Here is a 21,768-nt window from a genome sequence, read left to right on the forward strand (position 1 = left end):
ATACTTATAACAAACAGAACAAAAGAATCAGATGAGAACCCACAATTTTTTTGGAGGTGGGAAGGCAGGGCAATTAGGGTTAAGTGATTTGCCCAAGGTCACACAGCTAGTAAGTGTGTCAGATGTCTGAGACAGGATTTGAACTCAGGTTCTCCTGACTCCAGGGCTGGTGCTCTACTCACTGTGCCACCTAGCTGCCCCGAGAAAACACAATTTTAAAAAGAAGAGAATACTTATGCAAGGCTGAATCCCAAAGTAGAAAGAGCCATGAAGCTTAAGGATTAGGTGGTCTTGGTTCTATACTTAACTACTAATTCTATGATCTTGGGCAAACCCGTCTGAAATTCAGTTTCTTTATCTGTAAAATGGAGACAACAACACTTATGCTAGTTATCTCTCATTGAGCAATTATGAGGAATGAGTTTTGTTAAGACCAGAAGTAATTACCAGCAGGTGTTATTGGGGAGTGAGATGCAGAGTGGGTGGATAGGAAAATAGGGGCTGGGTGAGTGGATCTGGGGAGGTAAGAGTAATGAGAGGACAGGTGGTAGGAGGTGGATGATGAAAGAGATGGACGGTAGAATCAGCAAGAGGCTGTTGCCAGGGCAGATTTCTCACTGATCAAAACTTTCCTGGGCTCCTTTAACAATGTAAACCAGGTCATAAATCTCTGGTACGGAAGGGGGTGGACAATGGGTGGGGTGAGCATGAATGACTTGGTCCAGATTAGAAGCTTTCCAATTCAGGATGGATGTATGCAGGTTAAAGATACTGGAGTAAAGGAGGGGAGAGTGACTGTAATCCCCTCTCACATATCCAAAAGTAGTGAATAATTTTATAAAATGGGCAGCTATAAGCCACTGCTTCCCAGCTCTCCAGTCCATTCCAGCCCTCCCCTAGCCCTCCTACCTCCCAAGTCCAAATGGTCTACAGCAATGTCTGTACATCATAATCATACTTGGAGGAATGGTTGGAAGTCAGAGTTAGAAGGGAGCAGAGGTCAGCTAGTCCAACCAATACCTCAACAGAACTTTCCTCTAGAATACGGTTATTCAACCTCTTTTTGGAGGCCTCCAATGTAGGGTAACCCACTGCTGCTTTAAGATGCTCACTAGGAACAGCTGTCTCTACTAAGGTGGGCATTGGTCTCTCAGGCAGGAATGAATGACCTTGGTGATCACAGGCCAACAAGCCCAGTCCTCAGGAAGAAATCTCCTTTGGAATCCACTGAATCCTAGATTATTAGAGCCAGAAGGTGTCTTAGAGATTATTTTAGTCCAAATCCCCTATTTTACAGATGAAAACACTGAGACCTAGAGAGAGAAAATTACTTTTCTGAAGACATACAGACTTGGTGGCAGAGAGAAGACTTAAACCCAAATCTCCTAGCTCCTAGTCTGTAGCTCTTACCTCCTACCATGACCACACTGCTTCCCAGGCCATCTGGTCTAGGCTGGGATGGGCTGGGTATATATCTTGGCTGTGGGACTGGAACAAAACTATTGGAAAGTAGGGGGGAGGAAGAGAGAGCAAGAAAGAGGGCCCAGTGAGAAGTGGGAGGTCACAATAAAGAAAGGAATGGGGTGTGTAGCACACATACACAATACTGACTCTCAACACAACCACCTGTGAGTCAAGTGTGGGAGGAAGAAGCCCAGGGACAGAGGGTGAGGAGTGAGACTAAAAAGCAGCCCTATTAGACTATTGTGCTAGAAGAAATGAAGAGCAGGAAAGACTTATTTATATGAACTGATGATGAGTGAAGTGAGCAGAACCAAGAGAACATTGTACGCAGTAACAGCCACACTGTGCAAAGACTGACTTTGATAGATTTAGCCCTTAGCAGTGCAAGGATCTAAGACAACTCCAAAAGACTCATGATGGAAAATGCTGTCCACATCCAGAGAAAGAACTAGGGAGTCTGAACGCAGATTAAAGCATAGTATTTGCTCTTTTTTTTTCTTTCTCTTGGTGCCTCCCATTTGTTTTACTTCTTCTATACAACATGACTAATGTGAAAATATGTTTAATAAGAATGTATATGTAGAGCCTATATCAGATTGCATGCCATCTTGGGGAGGGAGGAAGAGAAAATTTAAAACTCAAAAGCTCATGGAAGTGAATATTGAAAACTAAAAATAAACAAATAACCTAATTTTTTTAAAAACAGCTCTCTTGACTAAACAAACATCAATCTTTAAGCCTTGGGGGATCCCAGTGGCTACTTTCCTATTATCAACCTCCCTGGGCCCTCAAGCCAAGGGAAGGAACAGAAGCACAAAATCTCAAAGTTGCAAAGTATTTCAGAGGCTTTCTAGACCAGCTCTCACCATTACAACTTACCTGGCAAGGAGTCAATCAGCCCCTGCTTGAAGACCTCCGGTGAAGGGGATGCAGCCCAATTCATTTTTTGGACAGCTATAACTGCTAGGAAGTTTTTCCTTAAGCCTAATTTTGCCTTGCTGCAGCTTCCTACTTCTGCTTTCCAGGGCCAAGTAGAGTTAATATGTTACTTTTTTCATTCCAGCTTGATTTCTTCCAGTAATTTTTTTTTTAATTTTTGAGTTCTTGTGATTTTTTTTACAGGGATCAATTCTAACTTACCTTTTTAAATGAATGAATGAATAAATAAATAATAGTGACTTTAGATCTAAAGGGGGTCTTCCTTAGGGGTTATCTGTTCCAGCCCTTTCATTTTACAGACAAGGAAACTGAGTTCCAGAAAGGTTAAATGAATTGTCTGCAGTCTTGCAGTTAGGAAGTGGCACAGGCAGAATTCAACGATGACAGCTGACATTTCTCTAGCGCTTTAACGGTTGTAAAATATTTTACATACAGTATCTGACTTGATCCTTACACAGTGCAGTGAGGAAGGTAACACAAAGATTATTGCCTCCATTCTACCAATGAATAAACTGAGGCTTGGAGAAGAGATTCTTCCCAGCATTGCTCTAGCATGGATACCTGGAAAACCACTTCTCACTAGTCATTTGCATGTAGGGTAACAAATGAATGGAAACATGGAAGGAATCTGAGGTGTTGCAATCTTCAAGGCAGGGGTGTGAACACCCACCCTTATGTCCACAGGTTCATCATCATCCCTTAAGGAGCTGAGGGAGGCAATGCTGGGCAGAGTGAAAACAGCAGAATTGCTTGTGTTGAGATGAAAGGAAGCACCATCCAAACTTTGTGGCTGCACTCTGACCTCAATGAAAGACAAACAATCCCCAGGGGGAGAGAGAAGAGGAAAATCAACATTAGACAAATACACATCCCCAAGTCCTTTCACTACTAATCCAATACCTTTTCCACTACACTATGCGGCCTCCCAATAACCTTTTGGACAGTGAAAGGGCTCCCAGTGAGGGACCAAGGCCTTTCCTGAGGATGCTGTGAGCTTTCTAGTACCTGTTGATATACATGGAGATGGTAGGTACACTCAGCATGGTGGGATAGTCTCTAGGAGGCCTTCCCAGTAAGAGAGCACTCTGTAGATTCTCCAGGGCACTGAGCAGCTGTATAACCACCTGCCAAAGAGAGGAATATGGCTCAGTCCATCTGTCCTTCCTAGGCTCAGATTTCTCTCCCACAAGACTATGCTTTTAGTGATGTGGTACAGAAATGCAGAGTGGTCCACAGAAGGAGGGCCATTCTTCCCTATGGTCTGAGCTAGACTTGGCCAAGTGTAACTCCCACAGGAGTGAGAGGAAGGATGGTCTGTGGGTACTTTGGCAAAGGGGGAGCAGTAAGAGGGTCCAATTATCCCGTATGGTCCCCTGTTGATAAAGATTGTATCTACTGCCATCTCATCCTGGCCCTCCCTCAAAGCTGGTACTTCCCCTCTGTTGATTATCTTCAATTTATCCTGTATGTACCATGTTTATACATAGTTGATTTCTTATTATCTCCCCCTTTGGACTGTGAGCTCTTTGAGAGGTGGGGTTTTTCCCTTCTCTGTATCCCACGCTTAGCACAGTGCCTGGCCTATGACTGACTAATACCACCACAGAACTAGTGTTGAGCTCTGAGCAGCTGTGGTTCCCAGGTTCCCCCATCCCCTGAAACCCTTCCACAAATCCTGTGAGGTCTCTATGAGAGTCAGTGCCTTTTGCTGCTCTCTCTCTCAGTGACAATGACCTGGCTAGTGCCAGAGCCCAGTGGCTCTTCGGGCTGCTGGGTCCTCGATGCTTCAAGCACATTTCCCACTGCATGAAACAGGTGCATGGCCATCATCTGGAGCTTCTGTCTGACAGTGCCATCCTCAGGGGTAGATATCCCCATTGCCAGAGATTTGCTGACATTCCAAAGCACGTGGCTGGCCACCAGCTTGTTCCCCAAAAAAGAATGGTAAAGTTAGTTGAGGACAGAACTAAACAGCAGCTGACCAACCCCAAGGCCAATCTGCACAAGGGTACAGCCTTCCAGAGGTAAACCACTAACATTGTCCCCTTCGCGCCATAGAGACTTAGCCCAAATGAGGAAATTCTGTAGGACCTGACCAGGATTTTGATTGACTTGCCTTGTTTTAGAATTACTTATCTTCCCAACTAGACTGTGAGCTCCATGAGGATAGGAACCACATTCCCCATTCTCAGCCTATTAAAATCCTTCTCTCCCATCAAGAACCAGCTTAGAAGCCATTTCCACTATTAAGCTTTCCCTGATTTTCACAATCAAGAGGGCTCTCTCCCTCCTCAAATTCTTCTAGAGCATTTTGTCTGAATCTGTCCTTTTCCCCTCTTATATTCTACCTCATAGTCTTTTGTGTCCCTATCGTGTCTCTTCCTTCCAGTGGTCAGTCCCCTCTCTCCCAGCCATGAGATTGTTAGCTGTTTGAGGGAAGGGACTGTGGCTGACTTCATTATTGTATTCACAACTTCAGAGCTTCAGAGGGGATAAAAGGCTCCTTTGGAGTAAGGAAGACCAGGGTTCAAACCTCGCCTCTAACACATACTAGTTAGGTAACCATGGGTGAGTTATTTAGCGCTCAATACCCCACATTGCTCTCAGAGACTGAGTTATAGATGAGTTGGTGATATGCATCAATGGAAGGACTTCCCACATCGGGTGTTCTCTATGCCAAGGAAATCATAAGTCCAGGGCCTCGCTCCTGCCAAATATTCCCCACTACAAGCACAGAGCAATGCACATAGTAAGCACTTAATAAATGTTTGTTGAACTGACTTTATTTTTGTACCCCCCCATGGTGCCCAGTGCAAGGTCTTGCTCAGTAAACATTTGCTGTTTAAACACTGATGTCAAACATTGCTGAGTAAAGGCCAGGCCATGGTGGCTAGACTGTTTGAAGTTCAGACCCTCCGAACCCTATATCCATGACTATAAACCAAAGAAGAGTGACACTCTTGTGCCTGCTCCCCTCCACATGTTGTCCTCATCTCTTTCTCTAATACTAAACTAATCCATTCCTAAATGGGAAAGAATAGTTCTAAATGAGAGCATGTGAAAGCATGGCATCTACAAGGAGCAAACAGTGGGAGGAGAAGGGAGCCCCCACTCAAGTACAGGTGGTTGGCATTAATCAGGGACCTCCCTACGAGCTTGGCAGGCTTTGCTGCCTGAGGAGGTAAAGTAGAGCCAAGAAGCACAGGCATATTTTTCCACACGTAGTAGATTCAATGGCTCTTTATACACACACACACACAGAGAGAGAGAGAGAGAGAGAGGGAGGGAGGGAGAGGGAGAGAGATGAGAGAGAGACAGAGAGAGACAGAGAGAGATAAGACAGACAGAGAGATGAGAGAGAGAGAGATGAGAGAGAGAGAGAGAGATGAGAGAGAGAGAGAGAGAGAGAGAGAGAGAGAGAGAGAGAGAGAGAGAGAGAGAGAGAATATGCATGCATGCATATGTTACATACTATCTATCTGATCCTGGGCAAGTCAACCTTTCTGAGCCTCAATGTCTCCATCTATAAAATGATAGGGTTGGTCTAGGTTACCTCTAAAGTCCCTTCCAGCACTCAGTCTCTAACCCTGTGATCCTATCAGTACATATTCTTTAGTGGTAGTGTGGCTTTATGGAAAGAATACTGAATTTGGAGTTAAAAGTCCTGGGTTCAAATTCTAGATCTGATAATTGCTAGCTGTGTGACAAAAAGTCTTTTCTTCTGCCTCTATAAAATGGAAGGGGTGGTTGAAATTATTTCTAAGGTCCCTTCCAGATAGAAATCCTGTGGTCCTTTCTGGATATTGTGCTCTAGATCCCATTCCTAAGGTTAGCTGCTTGGGAAGAGTTCTGGGTTTGAGGTCAGAAGATTTGATTCTTTCACTTACTGCCTATTTGACTGAGAAAACCACTATTCACTTCTTGGGCCTTGGTTTCTTCATCTGTAAAAGCAAGGATTGGACAAAATGGTTTCTAAAGTTCCTCTCAGCTCTAAATCAATGATCCTGTGACCATCTGGGTACTTTCTGACTCTGAGGTACTGTGAATCTGTATTTGTGGCCCTGGGATGCAGGGAAGGCGATGTAGTAACCAGCAGCTCAGTCTCACAATGTTTATTGTCTAATCTCAACAAAGACCTTGATGAGGTCCAAACAAAGAAATTAATCCCCTTCCCTGGAGAGGCTGCATCAAGTAACAAAGCTACCACCCCCACCTTCTAAAGTAGGGAAGGTATCCTTTGTATCTTTATCCAAAGCCTTCTAATTTCATCTTTCAGAAACCTTCAAAGTCTCAGCCAAGTTCCCTCAATTATCCTGAAGCCAACTTTCTTTCACTCTACCATATCTTGACAGTTTCCTTACCTAGCCTGATGGGGTGCAAGGCCCTGGTTTCTAATTCTATTTTTGCCACTAACTTGATGATGACTCTGTTGTAGTTACTTCAGCTTGATTTAATTTAACCAACATTTATTAAGTGGGAAGGGAATAAACATTTATATGGCACCTACCACGTGCCAGGCACTGTACTAAGCACTTTACAAATATCTCATTTGATACTTACAACACCCCACGAAGTAGGTGCTGATATTACCCTCATTTTATGGTTGAAGAAACTGAGGCAGACAGAGTTAAGGGACTTGCCTAGGATCACACAACGAGAAAGTATCTGAGGCCATATTTAAACTCAGGTCTTCCTAGTGCTCTATTCACTGCATCACTGAGTTGCCTCCATCATTATCATTTTCATTACCATTATTACTATTAAGTGCTTACTATGTACTAGGTCCTATGCTAAGTTCTAGGAAAAGACAAAGTTTAGATAAGATACAGTTTTTACTCTCAAGGAGTTTGTCATCCAGTACAGAAGAAAGGAAAAAAAAGGCCCAGAAAATCCAATGTGGGGATGTTTCAATGAGAAATTAGAGGATGCTTATATAGCAACAAGGTCCTTGTTGATATTAAATGGTATAAGTCTGCAGTGAAATCAGTCAGTGTGGTTCGGTGATTTCCTCTAGCACCATTCAGCAGCTAAAGGGTAGGAGCAGAGGAGGCAGACAAATGAAATTATTTAGGGCTGAAGTCTAGCAAAGGCAGGAACTACAGAGGATCAAGGGAGCGAGGGAACCAAAGGGGGAAGAGGATGATTGGCTAAAATAGTTGACCACAAGCTCAAGACTGAGGTGAGAGAAGACAGGTATCAATGAGTTGACAGCCTGGGAAAACAGAGAGGCATAAAAGGGCTGAAGGTCATAATAACGGTGAAAAACAGCTATGGGAAGGAGGGATGTAAAGGAATGGGGAAAAAGTAGAAGAAAAGGAAATTGCTTCTAGAGAGGGCAATTTCAGCATCCAGGATCTCTTTCTCTCTCTGGGTCTCAGTTTCTTCCTCTGTAAAATGAGAGTTTTGGAAAAGCCATAATCAGAATGAGGTAAATTGAATCTTTGTGCCAAGCTGCCTTTAAATTTAGAGGGCAATAACCATAACAACACACTTTCAGCAGGTAGAAACAATTATTTCTTTTTTTGTTCAGTCATTTTCAATTGTGTCTGACTCTTCAGACCCCATTTAAGTTTTTCTTGGTAAAGATTCTACAGTGATTTGCCATTTCTTTCTCCAGCTCCTTTTACAGATAAGGAAACTGAAGCAAACAGGCCAAGGTCACCCAGCTAGTAAGTGTCTGAGACAAGATTTTAACTCAGGAAAAGGAGTCTTCCTGACTCTAGGCCTGGCATTCTATCTACTGTTCCACCTAGCTTCCCTGCTTAGGACCTAGTTAAGAATAATTCGTTAAAATAGGAGCTACCATAAGCTTCCTCTCCCTGACTGCTCCCTCTCCCCTTTCCCTCATCCAGGACAGATTCCCCTCAATGCCTTTACTATTTCCTAGGGTCTCTTTCTACTCCCCCCAGTCCAATTTCACACTGCTTGCCCTGAGCATGAAAAATGCTTGTTATGACTAGCATATGACTGAGTTTAAATGTGGCTTCAGACACTTACTAGCTGTGTGATCACAGGTGAGTCATTTAACCTCTATCTGCCTCAGTTTCCTAAACTGTAAAATGGTAGTAATAACTGCACCCACCTCCCAGGGTGGTTGTGAGATCTAGATTGGTCTAGATTAGCAGTTCTCAAACTCTTTTATCTCAGGATCCTCTTATATTCTTAAAAATTATTGAGGATCTACCCTCCCCCTGCAAAGAGGTTTCATTTATGTGGGTTATATCTATCAATGTTTACCATATTAGAAATGAAAGCATCTTAGTATTATTATGAAAATAATTTTGACCTTAAGGATCTTGGGGACTCCCAGGGGTGCCTGTACCACATTTTGAGAACTACTAGGGTATCATTCAAAGATCTGACTTACATGAAATTCTTGGACACCCAGCAGCATAAATGGCAAACACTTGAAAATACTACAAAGGTAAAACCATGAGAAATTCCAACTTGCATCGAGAAAGTGACATTAACAGCACTTAACAGGTTTACAAAACATTTTCTGTCTGAGTCCACAGCTTCCCAGGCACTGCTGAGTCAGAAGGGGACCCAGGACACTCAGAGACCCCAATGCCTGAGGACATGGGCTTGGATATATGCCTTAAAACACTGGGTAGAAGAGAGTGAAAGAGTTATCATCCTCATTCTACAGGCCAGTAAACTGTGGCATAGTAAGCAAGGAATCATATGTAAATGTAAGATTCAAACTGAGGTCTCCAAGTTTTATGTTCCTTCAGACACATTACACTGCGACAACTCTGCGACTGCCCTGAGAAGCCTAGGGAACCATGACTGCTCACAAAGTCACAGAATCAAAACTGTAAATCTACTGGCCTTTGCTTTTAGAAATGATAGTACTTTGAACAGAATGGTAACACAAACTTCATTCCAAAAAAGCCACAAGATCCACAAGAACATAAAAGAAACTTTAAGTAGCCGTGGTATTAAACTCTGACCCTGCCAGGCCCACAGTTTTAGAGCTGGAAGGTATCTTAGACACCAGTGAGTTCAACCCTCTCCTTTTACAGATGAGGAAACTGAGGATAAGAAATGTTATCTCAGGCTTCTCCTAGCCCAAGTGGACTGAAGGGCTTTGCATGCAAGTAGGGTAGAGGACAGGGTGGGAGTTGGGATGCTGCTGACCTGGGCTAAAGGGGAGAGCTCTTCATGGCGGAAGGTGACATCTTTCAGTGCCTCCGCCATCCCTAGAGCCAGCTGCGTTTCATCAGCAGGAAGAGAAGCCAAGGTCCTCAAGATAAGCTCTCTGACCTTAGGATGGAAAAAGGAAGTTACAAACAGTTAACAAATGTTTGTTGGATGGATAAAAAACTGATTAAGGTATATTATACATAAATGCCAATGAATACCAATTAATGTAAAATCAAGTTAAGCCTGTTTCTGCAAAAGCTTGGGAATCGATGGTCCTTCACCACACCAGAGATCCAACACTGACCTCCAAGGCTGTCACAAATCTCTTAATTGTAATTACTTTCACTGTATTCACTTAAAAACACATACTTGGCTCTCTAGACATGGCAGTCTTTCAGTAGGGATGTAAAAATCAAAGATAGTTGTAAAATTGGCATCCACTCTCTAAGACCCAACCTTGAAAGGCATGGCGACAAATAGGAGACCCTCAGAGTCTCAAGGCTTTTTAATATAAGGAGGAGAATTGAGCCTAGAGTATTCCTAGCATCTCTTCTACCCCTAGAGGCAACATGATATTAAATAAAGAATGCTGCCCTAAGGAAAGCCTGAGCTCTATTCTTGGCTGTCTCTAACTCAGTGAATAAAAGTCTTTGTCCCCCTGTGGACCTCAGTGTTCTCTCCTGTAAAATAAGCCAGTTGAACCAATTGGGCTTTAAGCACCCTCCTAACTCTTTACTTTGCATTCTATCCTTTCAGAGTAGTGGGAGCCTGGCCTGGCCTGGTCTGGTCTGAGGCACAGCTAAGATGGGCTGATGTTCGCCAAATATTTTGGCCACAATCCTGCTACCCACACAGTCTAGTCTCTACTCCTCTGGGAACACCGAATGCTGAATGTCAGAGCTCAAAAGGACTTCAGAACATTGAATAATACAACTGAGGCAGAGGAAGAGCAGAACTTAGAATCCAGTTAGTCCAGAACCTTAAGTTTATAAAAGAGAAAACTGAAAACTAGAGAGGGGGAAGAGACTTGATTAAGATCATTCAGTGATCTGGTGTCAGAGCTGGACCTTGAATTTGGGCCTGCTGATTCCTAATACAGGTTTCTTCCCATGACTCAAATCTGGCCAATAGTTTCTTGGTTGTTCCACCCTTTTGTCAATACGAGAGAACGTGGGCATGGCCTAGTGGGGAACTCTTTCCTTTGCTTTCTGCTGGGGAGCCCTATGCTCATCCTAGTAGGCATGGTTGCAGAGTCCTGCTGCCAGGGTCCATGAGGGAATCCACATCTTCCCAGGAACTGCTGAGTCAAGAGGGAACCCAGGATATTCAGGGATCTCTAATGACTGAGGACACGGGCTTGGACATGTGTCTTAAACCCTGGGTGGAAGAAAGGATCCTAAGGGAGAAAAAAACAAGAAAATAACTCCAAAGTTTAACTTAATGAAGGCAGCATGATTCATTCAGTGGAAAGAGAATTGGATTTTGAGGCAGAGGAATTACACCTCTGCTACTTCCTATTGGTGGAATACTGGGCAAGTCACTTAACCTCCCCAGGCATCATTTCCTTCATTTACAAAATGATGGCGTTGAACTATTGAAGGGATTAAAAGGATGAGGAAATGTCATGGATGTGAAAGATGCAGCAGACCTGCATTTAAATTCCTGCTCTGCTTCTTGCTACCTGTGTGACCTTGGACAAATTACACCCCCTCCGTGGACTTTAGTGTTGTCATCTGTAAAACAGGGGATTAAGTGAATGAATGAATAAATGAGTTAAAAAGGATCTATTAAATGTCTATTGGTTAGGCATTACACTGGTATCAAATGAGGAACTGAAGGGTTGACTAGATGATCTGCAAGACCCCTTTCAGCTTTAAGTCCTATGACTCTATCATCAACTTCTTCATGGCCATGATCAGACATCTCTAAAGCCTAACCCCTCCCCACTAGGCCAGAGGCTTGCTGATCCAAGGGTTGGTCTTTTCCACAATACAAAAGAGAAACCACATCAAGGACCTCCTTTGCAGGGCTGGCTCTCAGAGATAGAGGGAAGCCTTCATCCTGGTCCCCCAGATTCAAGACAGAGGACACCGACTTAGACAACTGGATAAGTGCCATGCTGCTGTTCTTTCTTATTGGTATGCTGCTTATCTTCTCTGACATTAGTGCATGGAGTATCTGGTTCCCCTTGATTGTGCCTTCTTGTTCTACCTGAATGGGAGAAATTAAGATTGGGAGAGGCTGAGAAAGTGGCCTGGCCTCCAGGACTACATGGATAGATGCCAGAGTCATAAGTTGTGATTTCTCTCATAGAAAATAATAGTAGGCCATAGCAAGTTTAGTATGGGGTGAGTGAAAAACAAAGATGTGAAAAGCAGCAAAGAATGGAAAGGCCAAAGAAATTCCATGCTAAGAAATACTGGCACTGGAAAGAATATTTGCAGCAAATATGCGATAAATATAGCATAAATAAAGAGCTGACATTTTAGAATCTATAAGAAACTGATACGTATCTATAAAGGTTATACATACATCCCATTGGAGAAATGGTCATATAACAGGTACTTAAGGAAGGTAGGGCTACAAATTGCTTAAAATCACATTAAAATTAACCTGTCTGGGGTTAATTTTTCTTATCTCATCATGTATCATCTTGCAGCTTCATTTTCCTCATCTGTAAAATGAGGCTAGTAGACTCTGTAGCTCCTTAGGACCCTTCTAGTTCTGCATCCATTATCCTATGTCCCAATTCTCTAATAATCAGGCATGCAAATGAAAATAATAGCTCATATTTATGTATTTCCTTATGGTTTACAAAAGTGTTTTACATCTATATTATCAATTTATCCATGCAACAGCCCTCAAGGAAGGTATAATTATTAACCTCATTTAAAGGAATGAGAGGTTAATGATGCCACTTCCAAAGACCCATCCACTATACCACACTGCCTCTTCCTATTCCAGTTCTGTTATTTACTTTGGGCCAATTACTCGACCTCTCTGGACCTCAGTTTCTTCATAAACAAAATGATGATACTGGATGTTAACCTATGAGGTCCCTTCCAGCTTTGGAAGGAAGGGAGGGAGTGAGAAAGGATATTACCTACCTTGACTGCTACATGGGTATGGACTATGTCTCCAGCCTTATTGGCAACAGAAACAAGGATCTTCAGAACAAAGTTATTTTCTTCCTCTCCAAGCGGTAGATAAACTGATGGGAGTTCTGGCTTGTGACCACAATAGAGGCATGAATCTAAAAATAAGAAGATGAAAAGTCAGAGGAAAGAATCTTAGAGTTCTGGAAAGATAGTAAGCCCTACAAAAGAAACACTATTGATCACTGAAGCATAAGCACTCATAACAAAGACCTTACAAACACCAAATTCGATAATAATGCAAGAAACTCAGCTAAATTTAAGTCCTAGTGGTTTTATAACTGGTAACTTTTCCTGAACACAGTCATAATTTTCAGGACCCCCCTACCACAGAGCAAATTTTACCAAAATCTATTAAAATTAAATGGTACCAAAATGACTAATATAGAAATATTTTACATGATTGCACATATATAATCTATATCAGATTGCTTACTATTGCAGAGAGGAGAAGACAGGAGGGAGAAAGGGATAGAATTTGGAACTCAAAACTTTAAAAACCCAATGAATGTTAAAAATTGTTTGTACATGTAATTGCGGAAAAAATAAAATATGATTTTTAAAAAAACTAAGTGGTGCCCACTGAAAAGTTTTCTCAGGATCCATTTTATATAGATGTATAGCCATCATCTTGGGGCTAGACTGACTGTCCTTTAGAGATATCATCATGGAAACCTGTAAAACTAGAAGTGTTTCTGTATATATTATCCAGAATTCCCCAAGTTTCTGTGGCTTTTGACCTTGAAAGATTTTTGCCAAGAGGCAGTGACCATGAGAGAAACTTTACAGATGGTCACCTCAACCATGATTGAGCTTAAGCCATAACTTCTTGTGACACTGTGGAACAACAGAAAGAGTATTGGGTTTAGATTCTGACTACACATTGGAATCCTGGCTTTCCCATCTATTCTCTGTGTGATCTTGGACAGATCATTTAAACTCTCTGGGCCTCAGTTCTTAATCTGTAAATCAAGAAGGTTGGACTCCATGGCCTCTAGGGTCCTTCCAGGTCTAAAAACATGTTCCTTTGGACTAGATGGTCTCTAGAATACCTTTAAGCTCTAAATCCATGATCCAATGACTTTAAAATTTCCTTTTCTCTAGTGCAAGCTATGCCAAGAACAGCTAATTCCACTGTCTCTACCACCCCCCACCCACCCACCCAAACCCTTGTGCAGATTTTTCCCTAGAAGAATCCTGGGTGAGAAGGAAGAGATCATTTGAATAACCCAGCCTAGCTTCCCTTGGGGCAAAATGGGATCATAGGATCATAGAATCAGAATTTGGAGGGATGTTAGGTGTTCTAATAGTCAAGAAGGTAAGGCTTTTTTCTCTTTTTTTAAAGAGATAGTATGGTACAGTGGAAAGACCATTGGCTTTGGGGTCTGAAGACCCAGGTTCAAATCCTGCCTTTCACTTGTTACCTGTATGACCTTGGACAAGTTACTTAACCTCTCTAGGCTTCAGTTTCTCCATATGTAAAAATGAGGGGGCTGGAGTATAAATGGACCTTCTCAGTCTAGATCATCCCTATGACATGAATAATGTTATTCTGTAACAAACCTCTATTTCATTATAACCAAGGAATCAGGGAAGGCTTCTTGTGGATGCTAGTATTTGAGCTAATATTCAAAGAGGGCCCAGAGTCCTAAGACATAGAGGCGAGAAGAGTAATTTCACTGACATGGGTGTTCCATCAGGTCACAACCTATCCATGTATGCTCATCTTGTACTACTGTCCTTTTTTTAAAAAAATGTTATTTTTAACATTTGGACCTGTGGTTTCTTTGGTAGTGGGCACTCCTCCCAATATAGCAATGCAGACCATTACTTGCTCAGAAATTTGTAGTCTGAGGATCACACAGCTAAGATGTTTCCAAGTTGGGACTTGAACCTAGGTCTTTCTGACTCCAAGGCCAGCTCTCTATCTACTGTGCCATGCTGTCTCTCTTCTGTCCATTAACAAGCATTTATTAAATACCTACCATGTGCCAGGCACCATATTAGGCACTTAGGATACAAAGACCAAAATGAAACATTCCTTGCCCTCAAAGAGCTTTACATTCTATTGGGGAGGATGATATGTACATATCCAAGTATGTGCAAAAAATATGAGAATACAATATAAATCTAAGCAAATACAGAATAAATATAATATAATATGTGGCAGTTTAGAGAGGAATGACGCTAGCAACAGGAGGGATAAAGAAAGGTTTCATGAGGAAGGTAGGGTTTGAGCTGAGTCTTGGAGAAAGTCATGGATTCCCCCTAGATAGAGGTGAATGAAAGAGCATGGGGACAAGAAGATGGAGTACTGTGTTTTAAAGAAAGCTGGTTCTGCTTCTGATATCTTTTGATAGTCCAGGTTAGAAGTGATGAGGGTTGAAACTGAGGTGGTGGCTGTGTGAGGGGAGAGAAAAGGACAGATGCCAGAGATGTTGTCATGGTAGAAATGGCAAGATCTGGCAACACTGGGGTGGGAGAGAAGAGGAGAAGGATAGAGGGAAAATATGGAGAGCAAGAGAGAGCAGGGGAGAAAGGTGATACAGGAAGGAGAGAGAGGGAGGTAGAAAGGGAGGGATGGAGGAAGAGGGAGAGAGAAAGGGAGAGAGAGAGAGAGAGAGAGAGAGAGAGAGAGAGAGAGAGAGAGAGAGAATGATGTCAAGGTTGAAAATGTCAGAGAGTAGAAGGATGGTGGTGGTGCCCTTAACAGAAATGGTTGGTTTAGGGGGAAATGTGAGTTCTGTTTTAGATACATGGAGTCTGAGATGTCTATGAGACATCTAGTTTTCTGGTGAGGAAAGGGAGGTTCAGAGAAGTGGTGAGGAGTGAAGCTAGGTTTTGAACTCAAGTCCTCTGAGTTCAATTTGGGAAGAGAATGAAGATGTTCCTCCAAACTCCAAGTCCTGAGGTGGGAGTGGTACTGGCATTAGCAGGAGACACACTGCCTGGGTGCTAAGTGTCAGCTTACCATTACTCTGTATGGAGTTGAAGATACATACTTATCTGAATAGTGACAAAAGGGACCATTCCCATAGCACTCGAAGGGGCCCATTTGATGTGGAAGGGCAGGTGCTGTGGTATCCAGAAATATAAAGATTTTTGAAACTGCAGAGGCAACTGACCTCTGAGGGCAGTTTTTGAGTTATTTGGGTAAGGAAGGGGCTCCAGACTGACGGCTTTATGTAGGTTAATACCTAGAAAGTTGGTCCCCTGGGGAAGATTATTAGCACCATTTGCTAGAGAAGACGAGAAGAAGAGGAGAGGTCAAGGAAGTCAGCAAAGATTCTGTGCTATTAGAAGCAGAGCTGAAGAAGACCGTGGTCCTAGGATGCAGAAGGCAGAGTAGTGACTGAAAATTATTGAGGAAAGAGTGATAAAACACAGACAAAAAGGCCCTGGAAGGGAGCACAAGCATTACGGGACAAACCCAGGCCTCATCTACTTTGGGGAGATCTCTTGACTCTACACATATTCAGATATAAGAGTTTTCGAGTCAAGTCAATCATCAATAAACATTAAATGCCTACTGTGTGTGAGGCACTCATTTGTGAATAAAACTGTTTATTAATTTTTTGCTTTGTGAACTTTAGTGCTCATAACAGGAATTAATAGCTTCCTTGGGGGAGTGCCAGATACTGTTGGTCACAGATGCTACTTGACTAAGGTTAATAAACCAGAGAACAAGTGACACAATGGATAGGGTACTAAAGACCTGGATTCAAATCCAACCTCAGACATTTGCTAGCTCTGTGACCCTAGATAAGTCACTTAACTTCTGAGGCCAGATTTGAACTTATGAAGATGGGTCTTCCTGATTCTAAGCCCAGTGCTCTATCCACTGCACCACCTAGTTACCAATAAACTTCATCTAGTTCACTCCTTTCATTTCATACGAACAAAGAATCCAAATGGCACTGCCCAATATCACACAAGTAGAAGAGAAGGTAGAAAAATGAGATTTCAAGACAGCTTTTCTGACTCTAGATCCCATGATCATTCGACTCTGCCACACTGCCTCTCACTAGCAGGATACCCTGCTAGTCTTCTTTCCAATGTGAGCTGAAAAACAGGAGCCTAGACTACCATGGGGAACTCTTGACATTGAAAACTTCATCCCTACATGGACAGTTCTACTTGTTCCCAAATTGCATACTAGCCCCTGCAAAGACAAAGAGAGTTCTGGACAGTTTCTGTGGGACAGCCAACAGAAAAAGGAGGTCCTTAGATTCTACCTGGTTTCAGGCAGAAACAATAGGTGAGCAAACCAGGCTCTGCAGATGTCTTGCAGGAGATCCTAAAACTTGTCAGAATGGTCCCCTGCTCTGGAATGACAGAACAAGCTGGCACCTTGGGAGGATGAAGGGTGCTGACAATGTAGGTCTGTTCTCCATAGGCCCACTTGGTTGTTGCTGAAAATCAAAGAGAGAAGACTGCTTTAAAACCAATTCCTTGGAATCATGGAAAAATTTACCTATCAGTTCTAGAGATAAGGAGAGAGTTTATGACTAAACAAGAAAGAGGACCACAGGAAGTAAAATGGATAATTTTGATTACATGAAATTAAAAAGGTTTGCACAAACAAAACCAATGCAGACAAAATGGGAGAACAGAAAGCTGGAAAAAATTTTTTTTTATAGTTTCTCTGATAAAGGCCTCACTTCTCAAATATATAGGGAAATGAGCCAAATTTATAAAAAATAAGAGCCATTCCCCAATTGATGAGTGATCAAAAGGCAGTTTTCAGAAAAAAAGAATCAAAGTTATCAATAGTCATGAAAAAATGCTCTAAATCATTAATAACTAGAGAAATGCAACTTAAAATCTTAGATATCACCTTACACCCATCATATTAGCTAATATGGCAGAAAAGGTAAATGACAAATGCTGAAGGGGATATGAAAAAGTAGGTACACTAATGTACTGTTGATAGAACTGTGAACTAGTCCAACCCATTCTGGACAGCAATTTGAAATTATGCCTAAAGGGCTATCAAACTGTGCATACCCTTTGACCCAGCAATATCACTACTAAGTCTGTATCTCAAAGAGATCAAAGAAAAGGGAAAAGGACTTATTTGTATAAAAATATTTGTAGCATCTCTCTTTGTAGTGGCAAAGAACTGGAAATTGAGGAAATACCCATTAATTGTGGAATGACTGAGCAAGCTGTGCTATATAAATGTGAAAGAATACTATTGTCCTATAAAAAATGATGAGGGGGATGGGTTCAGAAAAACCTGGGAAGACTTATATGAAATTATACAGAATGAAGTGAGCAGAACCAGGAGGTCATTGTATATAATAACAGCAATGGTGTAATGATCAACTGTGAAAGACAGCTACTTTAATCGATACAATTCAAGATAATTCCAAAGGACTCACAAAGAAAAAAGCTATCTCCATCTAGAGAGAGAAATTCTGAGGGCAAACTGAAGCATACTTTTTTCACGTAAGTTTTCTTGTCTTTTTTTTAATAGCATGGCTAATATGGAAATACATTTTGCATGACTTCATACATAATTGCTATCATTATTGTCTGCCTTCTCAATGGGTAGGGGAAGGACTGGAGGAAGGGAGCGAAAGGGGAACTCAAAATTTGTAAAAATGAATTTTAAAGTGTAACTGTTTTTTAAACCACTGTCCTGGGTCCCATTTCTACCATGCGCTTCACCCAAGCACCGACTTCAGCTCAAGGGAGCTTTATTCTCCTGACTCACTTCTATCCAGGGGTTTTGTAAACCTTAAAGTACAATAAAAATACAAGCTATTGTTGTTGTTGTTATAACTGTTTTGCAAACCCAGATTTTTATAAATTGGGTTTGCTTAAAGGGAAACATACCCGTTATGATATGGATACAGACGTGACTGAACCTAGAGGAGGAGCCAGTGCTGGAGCCTAGATGTGGAATTGGAGCGGGGCTATGCCTCTGAGGGGTCGCTGGTGGCCGTGTATAACAGGCCATGGTAGGCAAAGGACAGAAACCTCTAAGGCTTGGCTGAGAGGATGGGAACTCTTAAAGGAGGCTCTTTGCTAATGGAGTAAAGCAGGGTTTTACATCAATATTCCTTGTTGTGTGTAAATGATGTATCTCTGGGAAAAAATATGTGTTTAATAAATAAAGGAAATCCTCCGTATAGCAAATCATCCCCCCTCAATTTATATTAAGAGGATATGGGGTGTAGTAAAATGGTAACCAACTTGGAATCAGCAGACCTACGTTAGCCTCCCACCTGTAATACTTACTAGCTGTAAGATCTTAGGCAAGTAACTCAGGATAGAGGGGAGAAAGGACATTAGAGGTAGTCTAGTCACATCCCCTCATTTGGGATCACAGGATCATAGATCACAAACCTAGAGCCAGAGGTGATCCAATTCAAGCCCTTCATTTTACAGATATGGAAACTGCAATTCAGAGGTTACGTGGTTTGTCCAAGGTCACACAGGTGGTAAGAGACAGAATCAAGCTTTGAACAAAGGTTCCCTGGCTCCAAAATCGAATGATCTCGCTATTTAGCTTAATTCCATAGCTATTACCTCACTCTTAACTGCTCTGAGACTCAGTTTCCTCATAGTACCCATCTTATAAGATTCTTATGAGGAAAGCACTTTTAAAACCTTAATGGGCTATAATGAGTTGTTTTCTTTACTATTACTAGAAAACTCAGATTTTCATATATTGGGTTTGTTTAAACGGAAATACATACATGCTGGAGTAAGTGCAGAACTGAATGGACCTATGAAATACTCCACTCTTGCACCCAGAATATCCACTCCAGTACCTAGTGCCAATCCAAGGAAGGACTGACTTCTGAGCTTTCTTGGAAATAACTAAATAGATAGATAACTATAGGTATAACTACATATATATATATATATATATCTATATATATATATATCTTATATTTATATTTATCTCCCACAAGAGGCACTGTGGTAAACTGGATAAAGAACTAGCCTTGGAGTCAAGACAACCTATGTTCAGTCTTGCCTCTTTCCAGCATGTCCTACCTGTAGACCCAAGGCAAGTCATCAACTTTTTAGGGCTCCAGGCAATTCTCTAAAACCATAAATTGCAGAGCAGATGCCGAGCCACATGAATAGCGGTCATTTCCTCACTGAGATTTCCCTAAGCCAACGAATCACAGATCCAGTTAAAAAAAATTCTCCTATATACCTGCCTACCTGTGACTTTAATTCGAAGTGCACCAGTGGCTGAGGCCCCAAGTTCAGACAGGAAGGAGCTACTCATTAGCAAGATGGAAGTATTCCTCTGTAGCAGCTTTAAGGAACTTGGCCTGAATCCACTGAGACCACAGACAGCAGGAAGGTCCATCTGAAACATTTATAGAACCTGAGCTCTGTGTGATGCACCAAGCTCATGAACAGTATAGGATACAGGGTCCCCAGTCCCCACAAACCCCCTCTGATTCAGCTCCTGCCAGTTTGCATCACTGAACCCCAACTCTGGGCCCTGACCTTCAGGACCCTGGCCAGCTGCTTGGAGATCGCAGGCAGCTTTCTCCCATCCACGAAGAAAACCACCCAGGGGTTTTCCCATCCGGCCCAGAGTGACTGGAGCACCGGCATTGTCTATCCCACACGGAGGAGTCCTTGGGACACTTGTATACTAAGAACAGGATTAAGGCCTCTCTTCTATAGCTTGGAGCCTCAGCAGTTTCGTCAAGCACATTTAAGACAGCCTGGTCTTGTGATTTGGGGAGTGGGCAAAATGGCATAAACCTCACCCATGGTCCTTTCCCCTAAAATCATTTTCTCAGAGATCACATCCCTGGGGTCCTCCAGTGCTCTAAGTCCTAGAATTAGACCCCAGTGGCTTCAGAACAAAATACAGAAGCCAGACCCTCATCACATCATTTCAGAGACTTAAACTCTAGAGAAGTTACCCCTAAAGCTTCATGCAAGGGTGACCATAATACTAGTGCTCCACGATTACTGTTTTTAATGTACTTAAAAGACTGGCTCACCTTCTCCTGGACGGACGTGTCTAAATACCAGCTGTATGTCACAGGCTCTCGGTCATTACAAGTGGCCCTCAACACGACTTCTTCACTCGTATTCACTGGCTTGCAATTCTTTTCACAACTGGAAGAAGTGAGAAATCACAAAAATACAAAATAGGAGAGTTAGACAGGAGCACTGTCACCATTCACTAATGAGGCCTTGCTATAAGATACTGTGAGAAGAGAAGAGAGCCCACCACCTATCGAAGCAGTCCATTCCACTTTGGGACTGCTCTAATGATTAGAAAGAAAGTTTGGTGTTTTTTTTCCCTGACATCCTTTCAATTTCCACCCACTATTTCTGTTTCTGCCCTGTTGTTGGGTCAAACAAAAGAACTTCCATAAGCATCCAGATGGTGAAGTCAATAGAGCAATCAATGGTCTGGGAGTCAGGGAAACCGGAGTTCACATCCTGCCTCAGAAACTAGCAGTGGGAGCCTGGGCAAGTCACTTGAGCTCTGCTAACCTCAGATTCCTCATCTGTAAAATGGGTATAATAATCACACCTACCCCCCAGGGCTGTTTGTTGTGAGGATCAAATGAGATAACATATGTAAAGCACTTTGCACACCTTAAGGCACTATATAAATGTGAGCTATTATTATACTTATTAATTAATCTTTATTCCATATGACAGCCCTTCAAAGATTTTTCTTATCCCCAAAACTGCATGAACTTTTTGGACTGAAAAGTCAGGAAAGACTGGTTAAAGACCTTCAGGCTCATCAGAGTAAATTCATCACCTTTTCCTGTCGCCTTTCAACCTTTTAACCTAGTTCTACCATGACACTCTGTCTCCCATCCACATGCCTTTACACCTGCTATTCCCCCATGCTGAGAATCCATTCTTTTTCACCACGGTTTCTTAGACTCCTTAGCTTTCTTCCTTTAAAACTCACCTCAAATACATTTTCTGCACTAGGCCTTTCTGATTCTCACAGCTACCACTGCCTAACACACACATCCCCACCCCCTCCCCACCCCTGCTGCCAAGAAACTGGTATTTATTTTGTACATTTACATTTTGTCTCTCCAGATAG

The 21,768-nt window shown here is 42.2% G+C and overlaps 2 protein-coding genes across 2 annotated transcripts in view; one reads left to right on the plus strand and one right to left on the minus strand.

Annotated features, from left to right (window-relative positions):
- PKD1L2 (polycystin 1 like 2) overlaps positions 1-21,768 on the minus strand; it is a 154,643-nt gene that overhangs the window by 101,739 nt on the left and 31,136 nt on the right. Inside the window, exons 12-20 of the mRNA XM_036749929.1 lie at positions 20,693-20,810; positions 19,890-20,040; positions 16,940-17,116; positions 12,657-12,802; positions 11,566-11,760; positions 9,544-9,669; positions 4,138-4,326; positions 3,409-3,527; positions 3,074-3,200 (exon numbers count right to left, since the gene is read on the minus strand). Coding sequence (XP_036605824.1) covers positions 3,074-3,200; positions 3,409-3,527; positions 4,138-4,326; positions 9,544-9,669; positions 11,566-11,760; positions 12,657-12,802; positions 16,940-17,116; positions 19,890-20,040; positions 20,693-20,810 — 1,348 coding nt within the window. The remainder of the gene's footprint in view (positions 1-3,073; positions 3,201-3,408; positions 3,528-4,137; positions 4,327-9,543; positions 9,670-11,565; positions 11,761-12,656; positions 12,803-16,939; positions 17,117-19,889; positions 20,041-20,692; positions 20,811-21,768) is intronic.
- BCO1 (beta-carotene oxygenase 1) overlaps positions 1-21,768 on the plus strand; it is a 172,801-nt gene that overhangs the window by 25,103 nt on the left and 125,930 nt on the right. The gene's annotated exons all lie outside the window — the stretch shown is intronic.

The sequence above is a fragment of the Trichosurus vulpecula genome, chromosome 3, assembly GCF_011100635.1.
Source record: "Trichosurus vulpecula isolate mTriVul1 chromosome 3, mTriVul1.pri, whole genome shotgun sequence".
NCBI lineage: Eukaryota > Metazoa > Chordata > Mammalia > Diprotodontia > Phalangeridae > Trichosurus > Trichosurus vulpecula.